Genomic DNA, 15565 nt, shown 5'->3' on the forward strand with positions numbered 1-15565 from the left:
AGATTGCAATAATCACCCTTGAGACAAAGTACTCTAATAAATCCTGAAGTGTCCCAGAATGTTAAATTATACTGAGAATTTGGAGCAGGTGCGAAAACCATAGATCCATTGACTGCCTGAAAATCTGGCGGTTTATACAGCTGTGGTTTGCTTCCTGCATCTTTCAGCTCCTCATGTTGTTATTCTTGTGTATATTGTGAAAACACAGACAATGAAAATAATTTTGAACTACTGTAGCAATGCTTACAAAATGAGTAGTAAACAACCCAAAGCATAGAAAGCCTTGCAAACCTCTCTAACCTATCTGTCATTTCCCATACAGAAGACATCAACTTCATATAATTTAAAATTATGCTTAGGAAACAGTACAGCAGTCCTTAGGGCAACACAAGAATTTACCGTTAAAAGTATGTTACCATGGAAAGACTTTTATGATAAAACACTTCAACTCCTCAATTTTGAATAAAGAAATAAAACAAATATATACTTTGAATATATCTATCTGCTCCAAACTTTTAAAAAAGTCTATCTTTAAGTTGAATTACAAGTTAGTGTCAGACCTAAAAAGTGTTTCTCAAGCTGGCAACTGTGGAATATGGGACTTCATGGCCCAGAAGTACCTGTTTCAATCCTGTGTTCACTTGGTGTGTTAGAAATTAGAGAACATAATGCATTAAAGTAGAACGACAAAGAAAGCTGAAATTAAAATAGAAGAGCTTAATAAAACTAGCACAAATATTTTACCTGGTTAACTTAAGTTGACCAAACATGTTTTGGAAAGTGAATTTCTCTAATTCTGTCCTTTTACTAAGATGAGGTTTTAATAACCAGCTTCGTAACCACGTATGCATTTGGCCTATATTAATTACTTCATCTCTTTACATATAGACAGAGCCTCTTACCGTTATGCTCTTGTCATTTATGTCACAAGTGTGCAGTTCTCTGCTAAAAGCCAATATTGTATGTGTACTGTTTTCCATGGCATATTCCAGATGGTAATCCTGTTGAGGGTCCTTTTTTAGTACTCTGTTTTCATCTGTAAAATAATCCTGTTGAAAAGAAAAGGTGGCCCATTATGAAAATCTAATATTAAATTAAAAATGAAACTTTATGCCCAATTCTGAAGCCCCTTAAAACACATCTTCATGTAAAATGCTGAAGTATCAGAGTTTTGTATCAAATGATAAATTTGAGGCAGCACTGAACTTTTTTTTATTAGAAGTCTCCAAGAAAGCAAGTCTCCTTGATAAGCAGCTTAAAGAATGTCTTGAGCAACTTTAACAACACACTGCTTGTACGTAACTGCAGAAATAAAGGCTGTACCCGACAACCAGGAAGCCTAATTTATCTTAACTGGGATGTCGTGAACTTTGGGAGAAATTACAGAGAGAACGAACTTCACTTAATATTCACATCAACACTATTGTTATTCCCTCTTTTCCTGACTTTTTCTTTGTTTTTTTCTTCTCCACAAAAAGCAAACCTCTTGAATGAACATCGACCGAACCAGAAGCCCTATGGCTTAACTAGCACGAAAAGTGCTCAGTTCATACAAAAGGTGCTGGGCTGGGGTTAGGTTGGGGTTTTGGGGGGGGTGGAGCAGTTTGTAAGAAAGCCGCTCCCCGCCTGGGGTTCAGCAGAGGCACGGTACAATGGGGGAGTGGCTGCAGCGAAGCCGAGTCATTAACCTCCTCACCCCGAATTCCTGCGGCCCCGCGCAGCTGGGAGCCGGCCCTCCCTCTCCTCCCACCCTGGCCACCTGGAAAGGGCTGGCCACCGCCTCAGATGCACCTCCTCTGGTCGCCCTCCTTGGAGTTCTAGGCTGTTTCTGCCCGGTTTGGGATGGGGAGAGGGGCTTCTAACTAATAGATGTCTTTCTTACGCCCAACAGGCTACAGGGAGACACCATTAATTGTGCGGTGTCCTTGGCAAAATAGTGCAGCGCCGGCTCTTCCTGGAAGACATGTACTTCTGTAGCTATCTGGACCTCCATTCACTTTTAGAGAGATTTCTAGCTTTCCCCTTTTGTTAAAGTGGAGGTTACCAAGCTGAAAAATTGTAAAATGTTATGTCCAAGTATTTTGATACCGGTAAAAGTAGCTGATATCTTAGTAATTCCCTAAAGGATCATTTAGGAGCTGTAATCTTAAGTTTAACCCCACCCTAGAAATCTGTGTGTGTGCAGGAGACCACATGCACACCAGTCAGAGTTCACAAGCTGGTCCGCCTTTTATGGATGTACAAATAACTACATGCCCAAACATTTCATTAAGGTATATTAATTTGGATGAAAATTTGTATAAAACTATCCCAGTCATGATGCAGTTTCAAGGAAGAAAAGGGTAAAAAGCTGACCATATTTTATCAGTACGGAAATATTCCGATTTAATTCTGACTTGCCAAAACTAGTGAAACTGTTTGCATTTTTTTCAGTTCTGGAATAAACCTAAATCTCAAAATGTTGAAAGGTACCGAAAAGAGTCCTTCTTCTCCTGTCAGCACTTCTCACAACTACAAAGGAATGAGTACATATGTGAAAGGATACACACATGGAAAAATAATCACACAAAAGAGCAGAAGAGGTGTCCGGGACCTGAAGTTGTATGCTGAAAGAAAGGGGACTGATGAGTTATGTTTGTTTAGAGGAAGAATCTTGGATTTGCTTTTCCAGAGGGGAATAATGGGCCTGTTCTGGGATGGTGCTTGAAGATGGGTACTTCATGTGATCAAAACACTCCACTTTAACCCTGCATCAGAGCTTGGAAAGAGGCAGTGTATGTCTCTACGCAATACCATCTCTGCACTGAAAACACTCCTCTATGGAATCTCTGCTTCCACCTTAAAAATAGTAAGGGCTTGTCTGGATGAGAAATGTAACCTTGTGAACATCAGCTTTTATTAAAGTGAGATATCCTTGATGAAATGTTACATTAAATTGGAGGCACGCACCCTTGTACTAGGAAAAGCACCCACACATTGAATTATTGAGGAATACAAATTTAAGAATAGCTTTTCCTCATGCGAACAGGTTGAAAGTCTGCCTGAAACTTCTGTGAAGGAAAGCTCAGAAATGTGAAGCACAGTTAGGTGTGCACACTCAAATATTTTGCTGGTGAACTTCACCTTTTCTTAACAAGTCTAGAGGACACAGCTGTAACAAAAAAACCTCTTGTGATATAGCCCTGACTTTCATGAGCCTGCGGGGGAAATGCAAAAATAACTCAAAGAAGTTGTGTAATTAAGGTATTAGCTCAGATGTGCCTCGATAACGTGATTGTCGGCATAATTATTTCATTCGCCTGGATGACGGTCAAAGACAGGTCACAGCTCTGGCTCACTGCCAGGGGCTCATTTTGTTGCTGCCGGCGAATGCTTTGGGGAAGGTGGCCCCAAAGCCCAGGCGCCAGGAGAGGACCACACTGCTCCCCGCGGGAGAAGAGCCGCGTTGGGAGAGCCGCGTCGGGCGCTCGCAGTGCTGCCTGCCCAGGCGCTCACTGCCTACCCCTGCTGTCGATGCAGAACAACACCTCGCTCAGTGACTCACCTTAAATTATTTTGTGGGTAGATGCTAATCTGACCAACTAACATTAATCTTTCCCATGTGAAAATTTCTGTGAATTAATGAATTCCTTGTCTCCACTTACTTTCTCTGCCTGATACGCGCCACCTTGAAACAGCCCTTGAATATCGGGGTGCTGAGAATACCTGGGAAGCAAATTTATGTAGTGCCCAGGAAGCAGAGATGTCCATTTATTCCCCAAATCCTACAACTCCACTGAGCGCAGGGGGACTACCCTAGAGGAATCAAGTGTGAGTATGCTTGCCAGGAGCTATTTAGGAGTTAGTGAGGTGCCTCTATTACTGTTTTTATTTCCTTTGTTGAAAATTATCCAGACGTTCATCACAAAAATAAAATCAAATAATGTAACAAAAAAAAATTCTGAACAGCTCAAGATTTGATTGCTCAACTCTCACATGAAAACGGTTTGTTTACCAGTTTTAAAACAAAATAAGGCCACATTTCCAAGGAAACATACTGATCTCTTTCTGTTCAAAGAGAAGATTTGAAGTCAAACTACACAGACTTTGCTCAATTTACTCATCAGAGCTTAAAAGCCTTTAAGACGTGTTTGTGTACAAAAGGTAATGAACAAAAGGAGGTTATAAAAAATGAAGACACACTGACAAACTGTGATGCCACATCCTTTTCAGGAGGATCTTGGAAAAGTAAGAAAAAGTTAGTTGCAGATATATCTACATAGATATATGTCTGTATCTTTATATATCTCCTACACTTCATTTCAGAGTAGAAAAATAAGAATAAAGTCCTGCTCCCATGGTACAAATGCAATCAAAACCACCGCATTTGGACAGCCTACACTCCACTGAAGTCCTTGTGTCTGGTCAAAGGAGAAAGCTGGGTAACCTCTGAAGGCCTTTGAAAAGTGACAACACAGAGGTTGGATCCACCAGAGACCAGAGAGAGGACATGAGGCAGCTGGACTTCAGCTGAACTGAGGGTATCTAAACATGGTTCAAAACTCTCTCAGGGCCAGACTGCTGTAACACAGAACTCATCTAAATTCACAAGTTTCACTCATTTAATTCTGTAGAGAAAGGGGTGTGATGTTTTCATCAACAGAATTACAGTGCTTCGATATCTATCACAGATGGTCTGAAATGTGCCTCGTATTGGAACAGTTTATCCTTCCTACCAGGTAGGAAAAGGCTCTAATGTGGCGACCTCTTTTACACAGATTTGTTTTTTTCAGCCCATACAGTTAGCTAGAAAATCTGTGTCTTTTGTAGGATAGATTATACTGATACAAGTCCCCCTGAATTTCATGGGGTCCCAGCAGAGAACTACGATAATTATCAAGTCCTTAAAACTGAATTCCTGAAACACTCACAGCACAAACCTGACAACATGGATTTATGGACTGATTCGGCACTTGCATCCAGATTCTTCAGTTTCTTATACACACAAAAGTATAGACCACGCATTAAATGAAGATAAAGTTTTCAAATTTCACATCAGCTTTACAGAAGTGCAAGCATTACAGAAAGAAAAGATAAGGGTGAGACTACGATATTTTTCTAGAATGAATATGTTATTTTGGTTATTTAAATAGTAAGTGTTTAAAACAGTTTCAGAAGTGTTATTGGTCATGCTACATAATAACAAATACGTTATTTTTATTTCAGAATTTGCTTACGTAAACTGTTTACACGTGAAACATTTAAATTTTCTGTCCTCCCTTTGATAATATTGCATAAAATGGCATTTTAAACTCTGGACTAAGTTGTGCAATCAGTCAAATAATTGGGTATCTCCTTCCTCACATTACCTAGAAGCTGAAACAACATATGGAAAATGAAAAATCTTCTTGACAGTACAAGTTATTTTATGTTCTTTTCCAGATGTGAAGCCGATCATGTTATACTATTTTTCAGATCCCACTGTCCTCTCTCTTTCTTAAAAAAAATGTTTTGCGGCATATATGGTTTCTGATTGCTGCTCTACAAGCAGTCGGGAAGAATAATTTCTTAAGGATGTGAAAAGAGGCTGGTTTCTCCTTCAAGAATGTAAGCACAGCTGCAGAGGGAAGCCTAACCCCAAAAGCACCACCAGCTGTCATCGCAGATTTGAGCAGGTGTTTATGGGACTCCCTCCCCAGATCTTTACAATGTACCAGATTGTTTTGTTTATGATATCCATTTCCCATCCTAAATTATATACAGCACCTTTCAACCTCAGGCAGCATAAAATAACTCGCAAACTGTGGCCCCGTCCAGCAATCGCCTTGCAGGCTCGGCTTGCGAGCAGCTCTGCCGCCCTGATTGATACATGCTGCCCTTCTCTAACTGGGAGATTGCTGCCATTTCAGCAGCGATTTAACACTTACGAGCAAGTAAAGGGGCAAGCCAGGAATGGGAAATGGGGGAAAAACAAGCTGTCTTGTAACTAGTCTTCACCTATGATCTGTAGCCAACCCATGCAGTTTTGAACATCCCCAAACTACCCAAACTGACGTCTAAGACCAGGGCTAAAGACAAGTTTGGCAAAGGAATCGGGAAGCTGTAACCAAGAAGAAAGTTGGTGCAGGAGAGGATCTATCTGAGTATAAATAGGATGGATAAATTGCTACAGTACGCAAAAGAACTGACCAAAACGTTTGTTTGAAATAAGCACCAAGCTATGCCTTTCTGGGTTTCCAAAAAAATAACTGTGGTTAACATTTCTCTTTTTTATTGTTGCATTCAATTTAGATGGAATCCTGCTGCTCATGGTTCCAGCACACACTGGATGTTACCACCAAAAAGAAGCTGGTTTTACATTATATTTGGCAAGAAGCAAACAAAGCATGAGTTTACAAATAAGCAAACCAAACTTTTTTGCATCCTCAAATAAATTGCAGCTTGAGTTTCAGGCAAAGATCTTACTATGCTCTTAGGGAAAAGCAGAGCCCACCCACAGAAAACTAACATGAAGCAGGAGTCTGAAAGCATCACTGCTCTCTATAAGAACACCTTGAGAGCATTCCAGTTGACTGATCCAATCTTGGGATTGGCCCCAAATGAAACGATATCCACAGAAAGGGTACAGCAACAGGAATCAAGCAGTTGCAAGAAGGTCCTAAAGTAACTGGGATAGGTAAATTCAGTTGCTGCCCTATGAGCAGTCTGTAATTAATGTACTGATCTTTTTTTAATTTTTTTACCTACACAGCAGATTAGCATGAAGTGATTCAGTCCTTGCTAGGAAGCCTGGATCTCACTCACACCGGCAGTTCCGAGAAGCTGCGCACAATTCCTGGTACAAGCCCAATTAAACTGGCTGAATTACACTGGAGTAAATGTGGATTATTTACGTCAGGTGTACTACTAACTTTGACAAGGACAGAAAATTTTTATCTCTAACACATAACTGTGGGTGTGTCTGCATTTTAAATGCAGACATACACATATACACAAAAAAAGACACACATTTTCCACTTGTGTATTTACAGAAACAGATAATGCATGTATGTGTGTGTACATGTACATATATTATCTTTGCAAAAAGAGGGTGTGCAATTTTTTACACATGAAACGCAAGTACTTACTTAGAGACATGTCTTTCCTCATTCAAACTGTAAGACAATTGAATACACTTCAGTGTATTTCTTGTATCTAGTTAAATGCTGCCTGGGGCGGCTTCCCGGTAGCCTACAGCCAGCAGTAACACCCCTTGGTCGCTGTGGCATTCCTGGGAGATACAAAAATATTGCTTTCTCCACGCACAAATGAAAAACACTGAAATGTGGAGAGCTCTCTAACTTACCACACAAAGGTGTAAGAAGCACGAGTGGTTAGAAGTTGAAATATGACATTGCTTATTGGCGTGGATAATTTGACTTTGCAGCAGAGTCTCGAGGACCTATCCGAGTCTTTACATCAAGAATAAATGTTGATTTAAGAGGTTATATTCCAGTTATATCAGAAGCTATAAAGCTAGATTAAAGGCTGTCCTAACACAAACAGACTAGACAAAACATGTAGCAATATGTTTTAAGGGAAAGAAAACCTGTAAGTAGGAGACACTGTATGATCCAATCTCACAACTGTACTTTATCACAAGGAACATTCCTTACACAGGAGCCACATTTAACCAGTACAAGTTTTCTTGTTTTAATTACTTTAATTACTTCAATTATGAGGAAGTTTTAAAAACACTTAAGGGATTTTCAAGCACAACTATTAGTGATACTTTTTCCCAAAATTTCTGTAGGTACCTTAGAAAATCTCGCCCCTTCCCTCTCCTGTTTCTAAGATACTTGTTTATATTAAGAATTAAATCCTTCCCCCATTATTTTAAGCCTCTGCATCACTCACAGTGGCTAAATTTCCATCCTGCCCCAGGTACTTATTTTTGGGGAGCTGTAAGAAAATGTCATTCTCTTGGTGTTCCCAAAATCCAAAGGGCAACAAAAAATACCATAAAGAACAAAAAAACCCTTGCAAGACAGCCCCCCAAAGCCTGCAAAATACAAGAGCTACAGAATTCTTCTCATCTTTTGTTCACCAACTGTTGCTTCCTTGTCCTAACTATTGTACCTCTGAAAGGGAACTACAAAGCCCCCAGCCAGTGGAGATGTACACTGGAGTGTCTCTTTATGCCCCACATCGAAGCCAAGAGGGACTCATTAGTCATCTGGAGACTTTGCCCCAACGCCCAAAGGCATGAAATACCTCCAACAGAGCACCAACTGAGATATGTCAGTGTGGCACTCACTTTGCATCTCTCTCTTGGTGCCTTTCAAGTTGTTTTCTAAACACTTCTTTTGTTGCTGTTGGCATGAGTGCACTTAAAAGCAGCATATCGTTAAGTACAGAGAATGCTCACTGTTTTCTGTCCTTTAAAATCTCTTCCAAGTACTTCCCTATGAGCAATTAAGCTAACTCTATGGGATACATTTGATAACAGATATTCTTTAGCTTGGGTGACAGTTAACAAGCAAGGCTGTAATGAATAATAAAGCACTTTTTAGTGACACACAGTCCCTATTCACCCTGAGTAGGGACTATTTTTGTGCAAGTTCAACAGAAGATTCTAACAATGCAACCCTCTTGTATAACTTGCACAAAATAGGCATTCATCAAGGAGGATTACTCTCCCCAAAATGGGGCTCTCAGCAGCTACGTGCTGTGGGTGGGGATGCACAATTCCAGACAGGGGTGGAGACCAAGGAAAAGGCATGGGTCTAGCATGAAAAATGCATGCTGTGTCAATTCATAAGCACAAAAGAGATGCATTTAAAAAAAAAAAAAAAAGGAAAAGAAAAAAAAAAGGGAAGAAAGAAAACTAGATGCAAAAGCTAAGGCTGCCCCAAGAACTTCTACAAAGAGTAACACATGCTGCAAGCGACCATGGCAATATCTCAAGGTAACGTTTTGCTAAGTATTAACTCTCCTTCCAAGGCCACCCCCTCTCTATAGAGACAAAGGCAGCTCCCAGCTTTCCAACACCAGCCCCCACTGGTATCTTCTACTTGTTCTCACAAACGCTCACCCAAACCACACATAATCTGCCATTCTGTCACCACAGGGCTCTCAGTAACATGCGAGAATAATTTGTTCAATGATCTCCCCCTTTTTCTCCTTCTGCTTGGTAGAGGTGCCTCCCTCACGACAATACAGTAAAGCTACGCATGTATGTATATATGTATTCATGCTACGTCCTCTACATCCTCCCAAAATATGTCTAGGTTCCCATTCCAAATACTGAACTTCTGAAATGTTACGACAGTAAATGCATAATTCTCCGATCATTTGAATGCTCTCCAAAAAACCACTCTGGTACACCATGAAGGTTTGTTCTTCTTCCCTCATGACATTGTAACACTTTTCACCTTGATGTACTTAGAGAGAACTAAATCTCAGACTTTCAAATCATTTTAGTCTTTACTTATGCCAGACAACCTTTTAGCTTAAATACAGCTCAAACACCGGAAAGCAAACCAAAACAAATAACTCATTACACCCAAGTTCAGGATACACCTAAAAACTAAGAAAGTAAAACCCAATCTCGGCTATCCAGAACTTTGAGTCACCAGATTTTTTCAAGGCAAGCACTGCCTGCTGACGGTGGGAATAGCATCTACTTGCTCTGAGAGGATGAAGAATAAATGCCACAGGAAATGTTTTCTCTCTTCTCTGAAAACTATCTGGAAGTTTTCCTCTACCTTGATACATGGATCTTCCACAGACTAAGGAGTATCTGCTTTTACCTTTACTGACGGCTGTAGTCTAACTACACTTACATGTTTGCTCCCAGAAGAGGACTCTTCCTTCCAAGAAAACTTTCTATTTTTAAAGGAGGAGACAGAATTTAAGGGGAGGAAAAAATGCTAAATTCTCCCAAAAGACTAGTGATTTCTATGCCCACTTGAAAGGCTATAAAGGTGTTTCAGAACATCTTCTGAAAATCAGGCCACTAACAAGCACCTCAAAACTTTCAAAGAAACCAAAAAATGACCCTTCTAAGAGTTTAGACCACGATGCACATTTTCCGACTGATGATCATGGAATAAAAACATATTTCTAAAACCGAAAAGAAAAGTAAGTTCTTTCATTATAGGGTGTACGTATTTTATAGAGTGCAGCTAGGCATAAAACCACATACTTTCAAGGGTACTATCTATGAAAAATTCTTTTTCAGCAGTAAATAATGTAAATGACGATGATACACACTTAACACGGAACGTGTTTTTAAAATATTAACTGTATTTGTGTGTCCAATAAAGGGAATAATTAGATATTATTGAAATAGCATTCTAGAACAAGTTATTCATTTTATAGCAATCCCTGCTGACTGGCCAGAAAAAGCCTTTGGACAAATTCTGTTTCTTCATCATCTTTGTTTCTGGTGCAAGTACAGAAATATTTTAACAGAGCAACTTTTTAAAAGACCGCAGTCCAGTTTAAAAAGAAACCTTTCTGCCTAGAACTGAAGAAAGAATGGGGATGGAGAAAACCTCATGTCACAACCAAGCTTAACAGAAGTGTTTCTTCAGTGCCTTACCTACTCAAAAGTGCAACAAAACTCATAGCACTTAGCACAGCAGATGTTTATGTGCTAAATTAGTGTTTCAGGAAAAACATCAGGTGTTCTGTAACAGGACTTCTCTATTCTGTCTCAGCTGTATTTGTCATGGGATGCCAGTGAATAAAATCTTCAGAAGAAGAATGGAATTTGTATGGGCCATTTTAAAACTATGCTGAAAACCAGCGACAGGTGCTGAAAAGAGCCAGAAAAGTGCTTTGAGTGTTGGGGGGAAATGTCCTGCAGTGGGATGCTTAAAAAGCTCAATCTATTTATTTTATGCAAAAGAAAATTGAGGAGTGACTTGATTACAGCATATAAATAACTTTATGGAGGCGGGATGCGGGGGAAGTAGAGTTTTTAATATAGTAGAGAAAATATGTAACTGGAACCTGAACCCAAACTAATACTGGAAATCGGGAATAACACAGACTCGCCATTGCCACAAACTATCAAGGGAAGCGATGGACTCTCCATCACTGGATGTCTTTACAGTAGCTTTGGATGCCTTTCTAAAAGGCTTGCTTTACCCTAACAGGATCTATGAACTAACCAAGCACAAGGTTTGGGTTTCTTTTAATGGTTAATAGATGTATCTTCTGAAGTGTAAGGCTCCAGAAAGCCTTACATTCTGTGAGCTAAGAGCTCATTGCTTGATGACCAGAATAGGGTTTTTTTATCATTAGTGTTTCATTTAGACTGAGGCTTTTGGGAAAATGGTCTTCATTTTGAAATATGGAGAAAAAAATATTCTGAAAATCATTAGTCTGAACTTAGATAAGACAAATATTTGCCTAAAGTTCATACAGCAAACTAATTGGGGGGAAAAAAAAAAGGCAATATTTATGATAAAAGATCCCTTTTTCTGGAAAAGTTTTGATTTTATAAAATCTTGACAAAGAGTAGGGAGACCATATTAAGCATTTAGTTTTCTTATGGTGAAATGTTAACAAAAATCCATATCCTTAAAGTAAAAGCTGACAAAATTTAAGCAGCAGCTTCAAAGATCAACTAGCTCTAACACAACGAAGAAAAGACACACAGCTTCTCCTAGACCGTACTCTAACAACTGGGTGTTACTCTGCTCTTAAATTGCCTCTCTAAAAGTTCTCATTCAGGCAACCGGGGGCGACCAGATGTCCTGGCGAGCCTGATTCCCCTTCCACTCACCTGTGGGACAAGCTGTCCCTGCTCCCCCAGCCCCAGAGCAACTCCTCCAGGCTGGATCTCAGGTCGCTGAGAGGGGACCGAAGGTGTGGGACCCTTCCCCTCTCACAGCTCCTACCCCACCAGCCACCGGTGCCTCTTGGAGGGCATGCTTCACTGGAAGCACCAGCGGAGCCTCTGTCCCACACTCCTGTTCCCAGCCGTAGCCCTGGCAGTATCTAGACAATTACAGAAACACACCTAGAGAATTATACCGATACAGCTGGGCTCCTCTGAGGCTGCTTTACGAGGCCAAGCACCAGGAGCCCCAGTAGTTACTCTGTAAGTCCTTCTCAACATCTGGGTCAAAACACCTCCAGCTGAGGAGAGGAGGAACACCAGCTGTGCCCCAGCAGACGAGGAGGTCAGCAGGCTGGGAAGCTGGTGGGATCGTGCCCTCACACCACTGGGATTACAAAGAGGAAACTCAGGCAGCACCAGGACATCCAAGCTCCGCCACTTGTTGGCAGGGTGAGGGGAAAGGTGCCGCACCTCGCCGGGAGAGACTCTGCCAATCCCTCCCCTCTCCTCCTCGGGTCCAGGCTCGGAGGGCCGGCAGGAGAGAGTGCCCAAGGAGAGAGAAAAGGGTTGTTGCATTTTCTGCTTAAAAAGGAAGGAAACCCGACACCTTTGACGAAACCCATGTACAAGTTTAGCGGGAAGGTTGGCACGGAGCGGACCGAAAAGGAAGAGCTCCTCCGGGGTTGGGGGTGGAGAAGAACGCCGAACGATAGGAATAACCAAAAAGCTGGAAGGAAGAGGCAAAGAGGTGCGCAGATGAGGGGCGAGGAGGCTGCCAAAGAAAGAGGGGCAGGGCAAGAGGGGCGTCCCGAGAAAGAACCAGCAGGGGGAAGGACAAAGAGGTCCCGGACGCGGGGAGGGAGCGGGATGCCGGAGCGCTCTCCCCCGGCAGGCGCCGGCGGCTTGCGAGCGAAGGGAAGGAGCCGGGCCTTACCTGCAGGTAGGGCTGGCCCCTCTCCACGCCCCCCACCACGATGTCGGCCGAGGCCATGCCGCCGCTGGCCGAGAGCCCGAAGCCCACGTAGCCTCGGGTGCGCACCTCCAGGCGGAAGGCGAGGGAGCTGCCGCGGCGGCCCCAGCGCAGGCGGTAAGCGGCCGCGCCGTCCAGCACCGCGCTGTGCGGGTAGCTCCGCGGCGGCGGCCCGGCGGCGGCGGCCCACAGCAGCCCGGCCAGCACCAGCGCCCCGGGGCGCAGCCGCCGCATCCTCCCGCCGCGCACCGGCGGCCGCCGGTGTCTCTGCCTGTGCCCGTGTGCGTGCGTCTCTGTTTGTGCGTGTGTGTGTGTGTGCGCGGAGAAGGGGGGCCGGGTGCCCCGGTCACCCCGCCCCCGCTGCGGGCGGCACCGTGCCGGCCGGCCCCGTCGGGGCAGCGCGCCCTCGGCAGCCGCTTTGTTCGCTCCCCGCCCCGGCCCGCCGCTGGCTGCCGCCCCCCCCCCCCCCCGGTTCCCCCGCGCCGCCCGTCGGGGCCGGGCCGGGCCGAGCCCCCGCCGCGCCGCGCCGGCAGCACCTGCCGTGCGCTCGCCGCGGCTGCCGGGCTCCCGCGGGGGCTGCCCGGAGAGGCGCTCGGGGCTGGCGTTAACGAGCGAAAAATCCTCCTCCTGACGGGTGAAGCGGAGAGGAGGCGGCGGACGGGGCTGCCCCGCTGATCGCCGGGGACCCCCGGCCCCGCGGGAGCCTTAACTCCAGTGGAAGGAGTCCGCGGGAGGAAGCCCGGAGGCAAAGGAGCGCTTCCCAGCTCTCAGCCGCTTCTTCGCTCAGTGCGAGAGCGCGGTGCCACGGAGGGATGGCTAAGCGGGCGATCCCCCGTCGGGAGGGCTATTTTTGCTCCTTGAGTGGCGAACGAGAACCCCCCCCCAGAGTGATTTGCACCGAGACGGCTCCAAAAGCACAGCTCAAAACCCAACCGCGTCCCTCGGCGCCCCCTGTCCCCGTCCCCGGTGCCACCATGGCTCGGCCGGCCTGGCCCCGCTGTCCCCGACACCCCGGCAGCAGCAGCTGCACCCACCGCCAAGGCAGTAGGAAAGTAAAGATCCAAAAGATGGGTTTGGAGGAATGTTCCCCAGCCCCCTGCGAATCTGGATGGAAAGAAAAAAAGAGCACGGCACCCAAAACGGGAAAGTCATGGTCCACAAGAAGTCACGGGGGCCCTTGAAAGCTCCAAAAGCAATACGAAATCAGTTTTAAAATGAAGTTACGCTGTTTGAATTATGTTTTGTCCATGTTTAAACAAAAGAGAAAGAACCTGGCACTCAACAGAAATTAAACATTAATTCTATGAAAACCAATCAAACTAGTACATAAGGGAAGTTAGTAATGCTTCCTTTCCGGGCTTTTGCATGAAAATAGTTTACAAGTATCACTGGGACTTCCAGAACATCACCACCTACTGTGACGTGAGGAATACATCAAACTACAAAACAACTTCTAGAAAAGAAAATGCTTAAAAAATGCTAAGCACCAAAAATGACTTTCACCTAAAACATCATAAGAAGTCAGAGAAAAACAATAATTAGACACTGGTGGAAAGAAAATAATTTTTAAAGGGAATAGATTGGTGTGACCTTTCTTCCAATTACAGCAGTAACTTCAAAGGTACAAACTCAGATGACTGACAAAATAGAAAATGGTGAGATGCTGAGTGTTTAGATTCTCTTCTAAAAAATTGCTAACACCTACAAGTGGATGCGGATTAATTTAAGGAGAAATTGCAAGTGCACGATACCTCTCGAGGCCAAAGGTGTGACCTCAGCACTCAACTGGGGGGATGCACCCTTTGTAAAACTGTGTGTTAAAGAAGGGGTCCTTAGGACAGTTACAAAAGAACATGTTTATGTTTTCTGGGGGCAGGGACAAAGAAGGAATGAAGAATGTTTCTTAAAACTAGTTTTTTTTCTTCATTTTCTTATAAGACCGTATACTATGTTCTTACACAACAGAAACTCTGAGATAAGGTTTCAATCATGTAAAACTAGTTTTTTTTCTTCATTTTCTTATAAGACCGTATACTATGTTCTTACACAACAGAAACTCTGAGATAAGGTTTCAATCATGTGGACACGACAAGCTCATACAACAACTTTGCTCTCGGAAAGAACACTTGAATTACACATCTGGTAGGAGAATTGCTGCCTTTCAACCACAACAGTGGTCACTGAAGTCTAACTAGCGCTTCCTATAGCATGCATTGTATAAGCGTTTGTACAAAATAATGGAAAATACTCACTTTAAAGTACTCCATCATGTCTCAATTTGGTAAGGATGGTGCTGAAAACATTTTAGAAGCCTGTATACAACAGGGGATATTGTTACCTAGGGAAAGATGATGGAATATCCCATCCAGCACAGCAGGAAGAAATAGGGTTCCCCAGCCAGCCTGGATGCGGGTGCCATGAGGGAAGCAGAGCTGGAGGGAGATGTGCACCGTAGAGGCTGTTGTCAGTAAGAGCTGTGCATCTCCCCGTACGAAAGCCCGACCTCCGGCTCCCGAACCTCCAGCCAACTCCCTGCTCCTCTTACAGCAAACAGGCACAGACAGAAAACTGACAAACAGGCTCCAATGAACTCAAACTTGGGGTCAGCTGAGATCATTCCAGTCATTCAGCCAAAAGCCAAAGCAGCAGGATCATCTGGTGACTTGGACAAACTGCAGTATCTCAGACAAGCCAGAGGTTGGTTATAGTGGGTCTGGTAAAGCGGTAACACTCACGGGAAACAGCCCGGTGTTTCTGGGGAGCGGCAGGGGCCTTGGAGGGCG

At 43.7% G+C, this 15565-nt stretch overlaps 1 protein-coding gene across 1 annotated transcript in view; it reads right to left on the reverse strand.

Annotated features, from left to right (window-relative positions):
* Positions 1-13224, reverse strand: part of MOXD1 (monooxygenase DBH like 1) — a 51094-nt gene extending 37870 nt beyond the window's left edge. The window contains exons 1-2 of the mRNA XM_052784377.1: positions 12747-13224; positions 903-1049 (exon numbers count right to left, since the gene is read on the reverse strand). Coding sequence (XP_052640337.1) covers positions 903-1049; positions 12747-13016 — 417 coding nt within the window. The 5' untranslated portion in view covers positions 13017-13224. The remainder of the gene's footprint in view (positions 1-902; positions 1050-12746) is intronic.
* Between the last annotated feature and the right edge of the window lie 2341 nt (positions 13225-15565).

Source organism: Harpia harpyja, chromosome 4 (assembly GCF_026419915.1).
Source record: "Harpia harpyja isolate bHarHar1 chromosome 4, bHarHar1 primary haplotype, whole genome shotgun sequence".
Classification (NCBI taxonomy): domain Eukaryota; kingdom Metazoa; phylum Chordata; class Aves; order Accipitriformes; family Accipitridae; genus Harpia; species Harpia harpyja.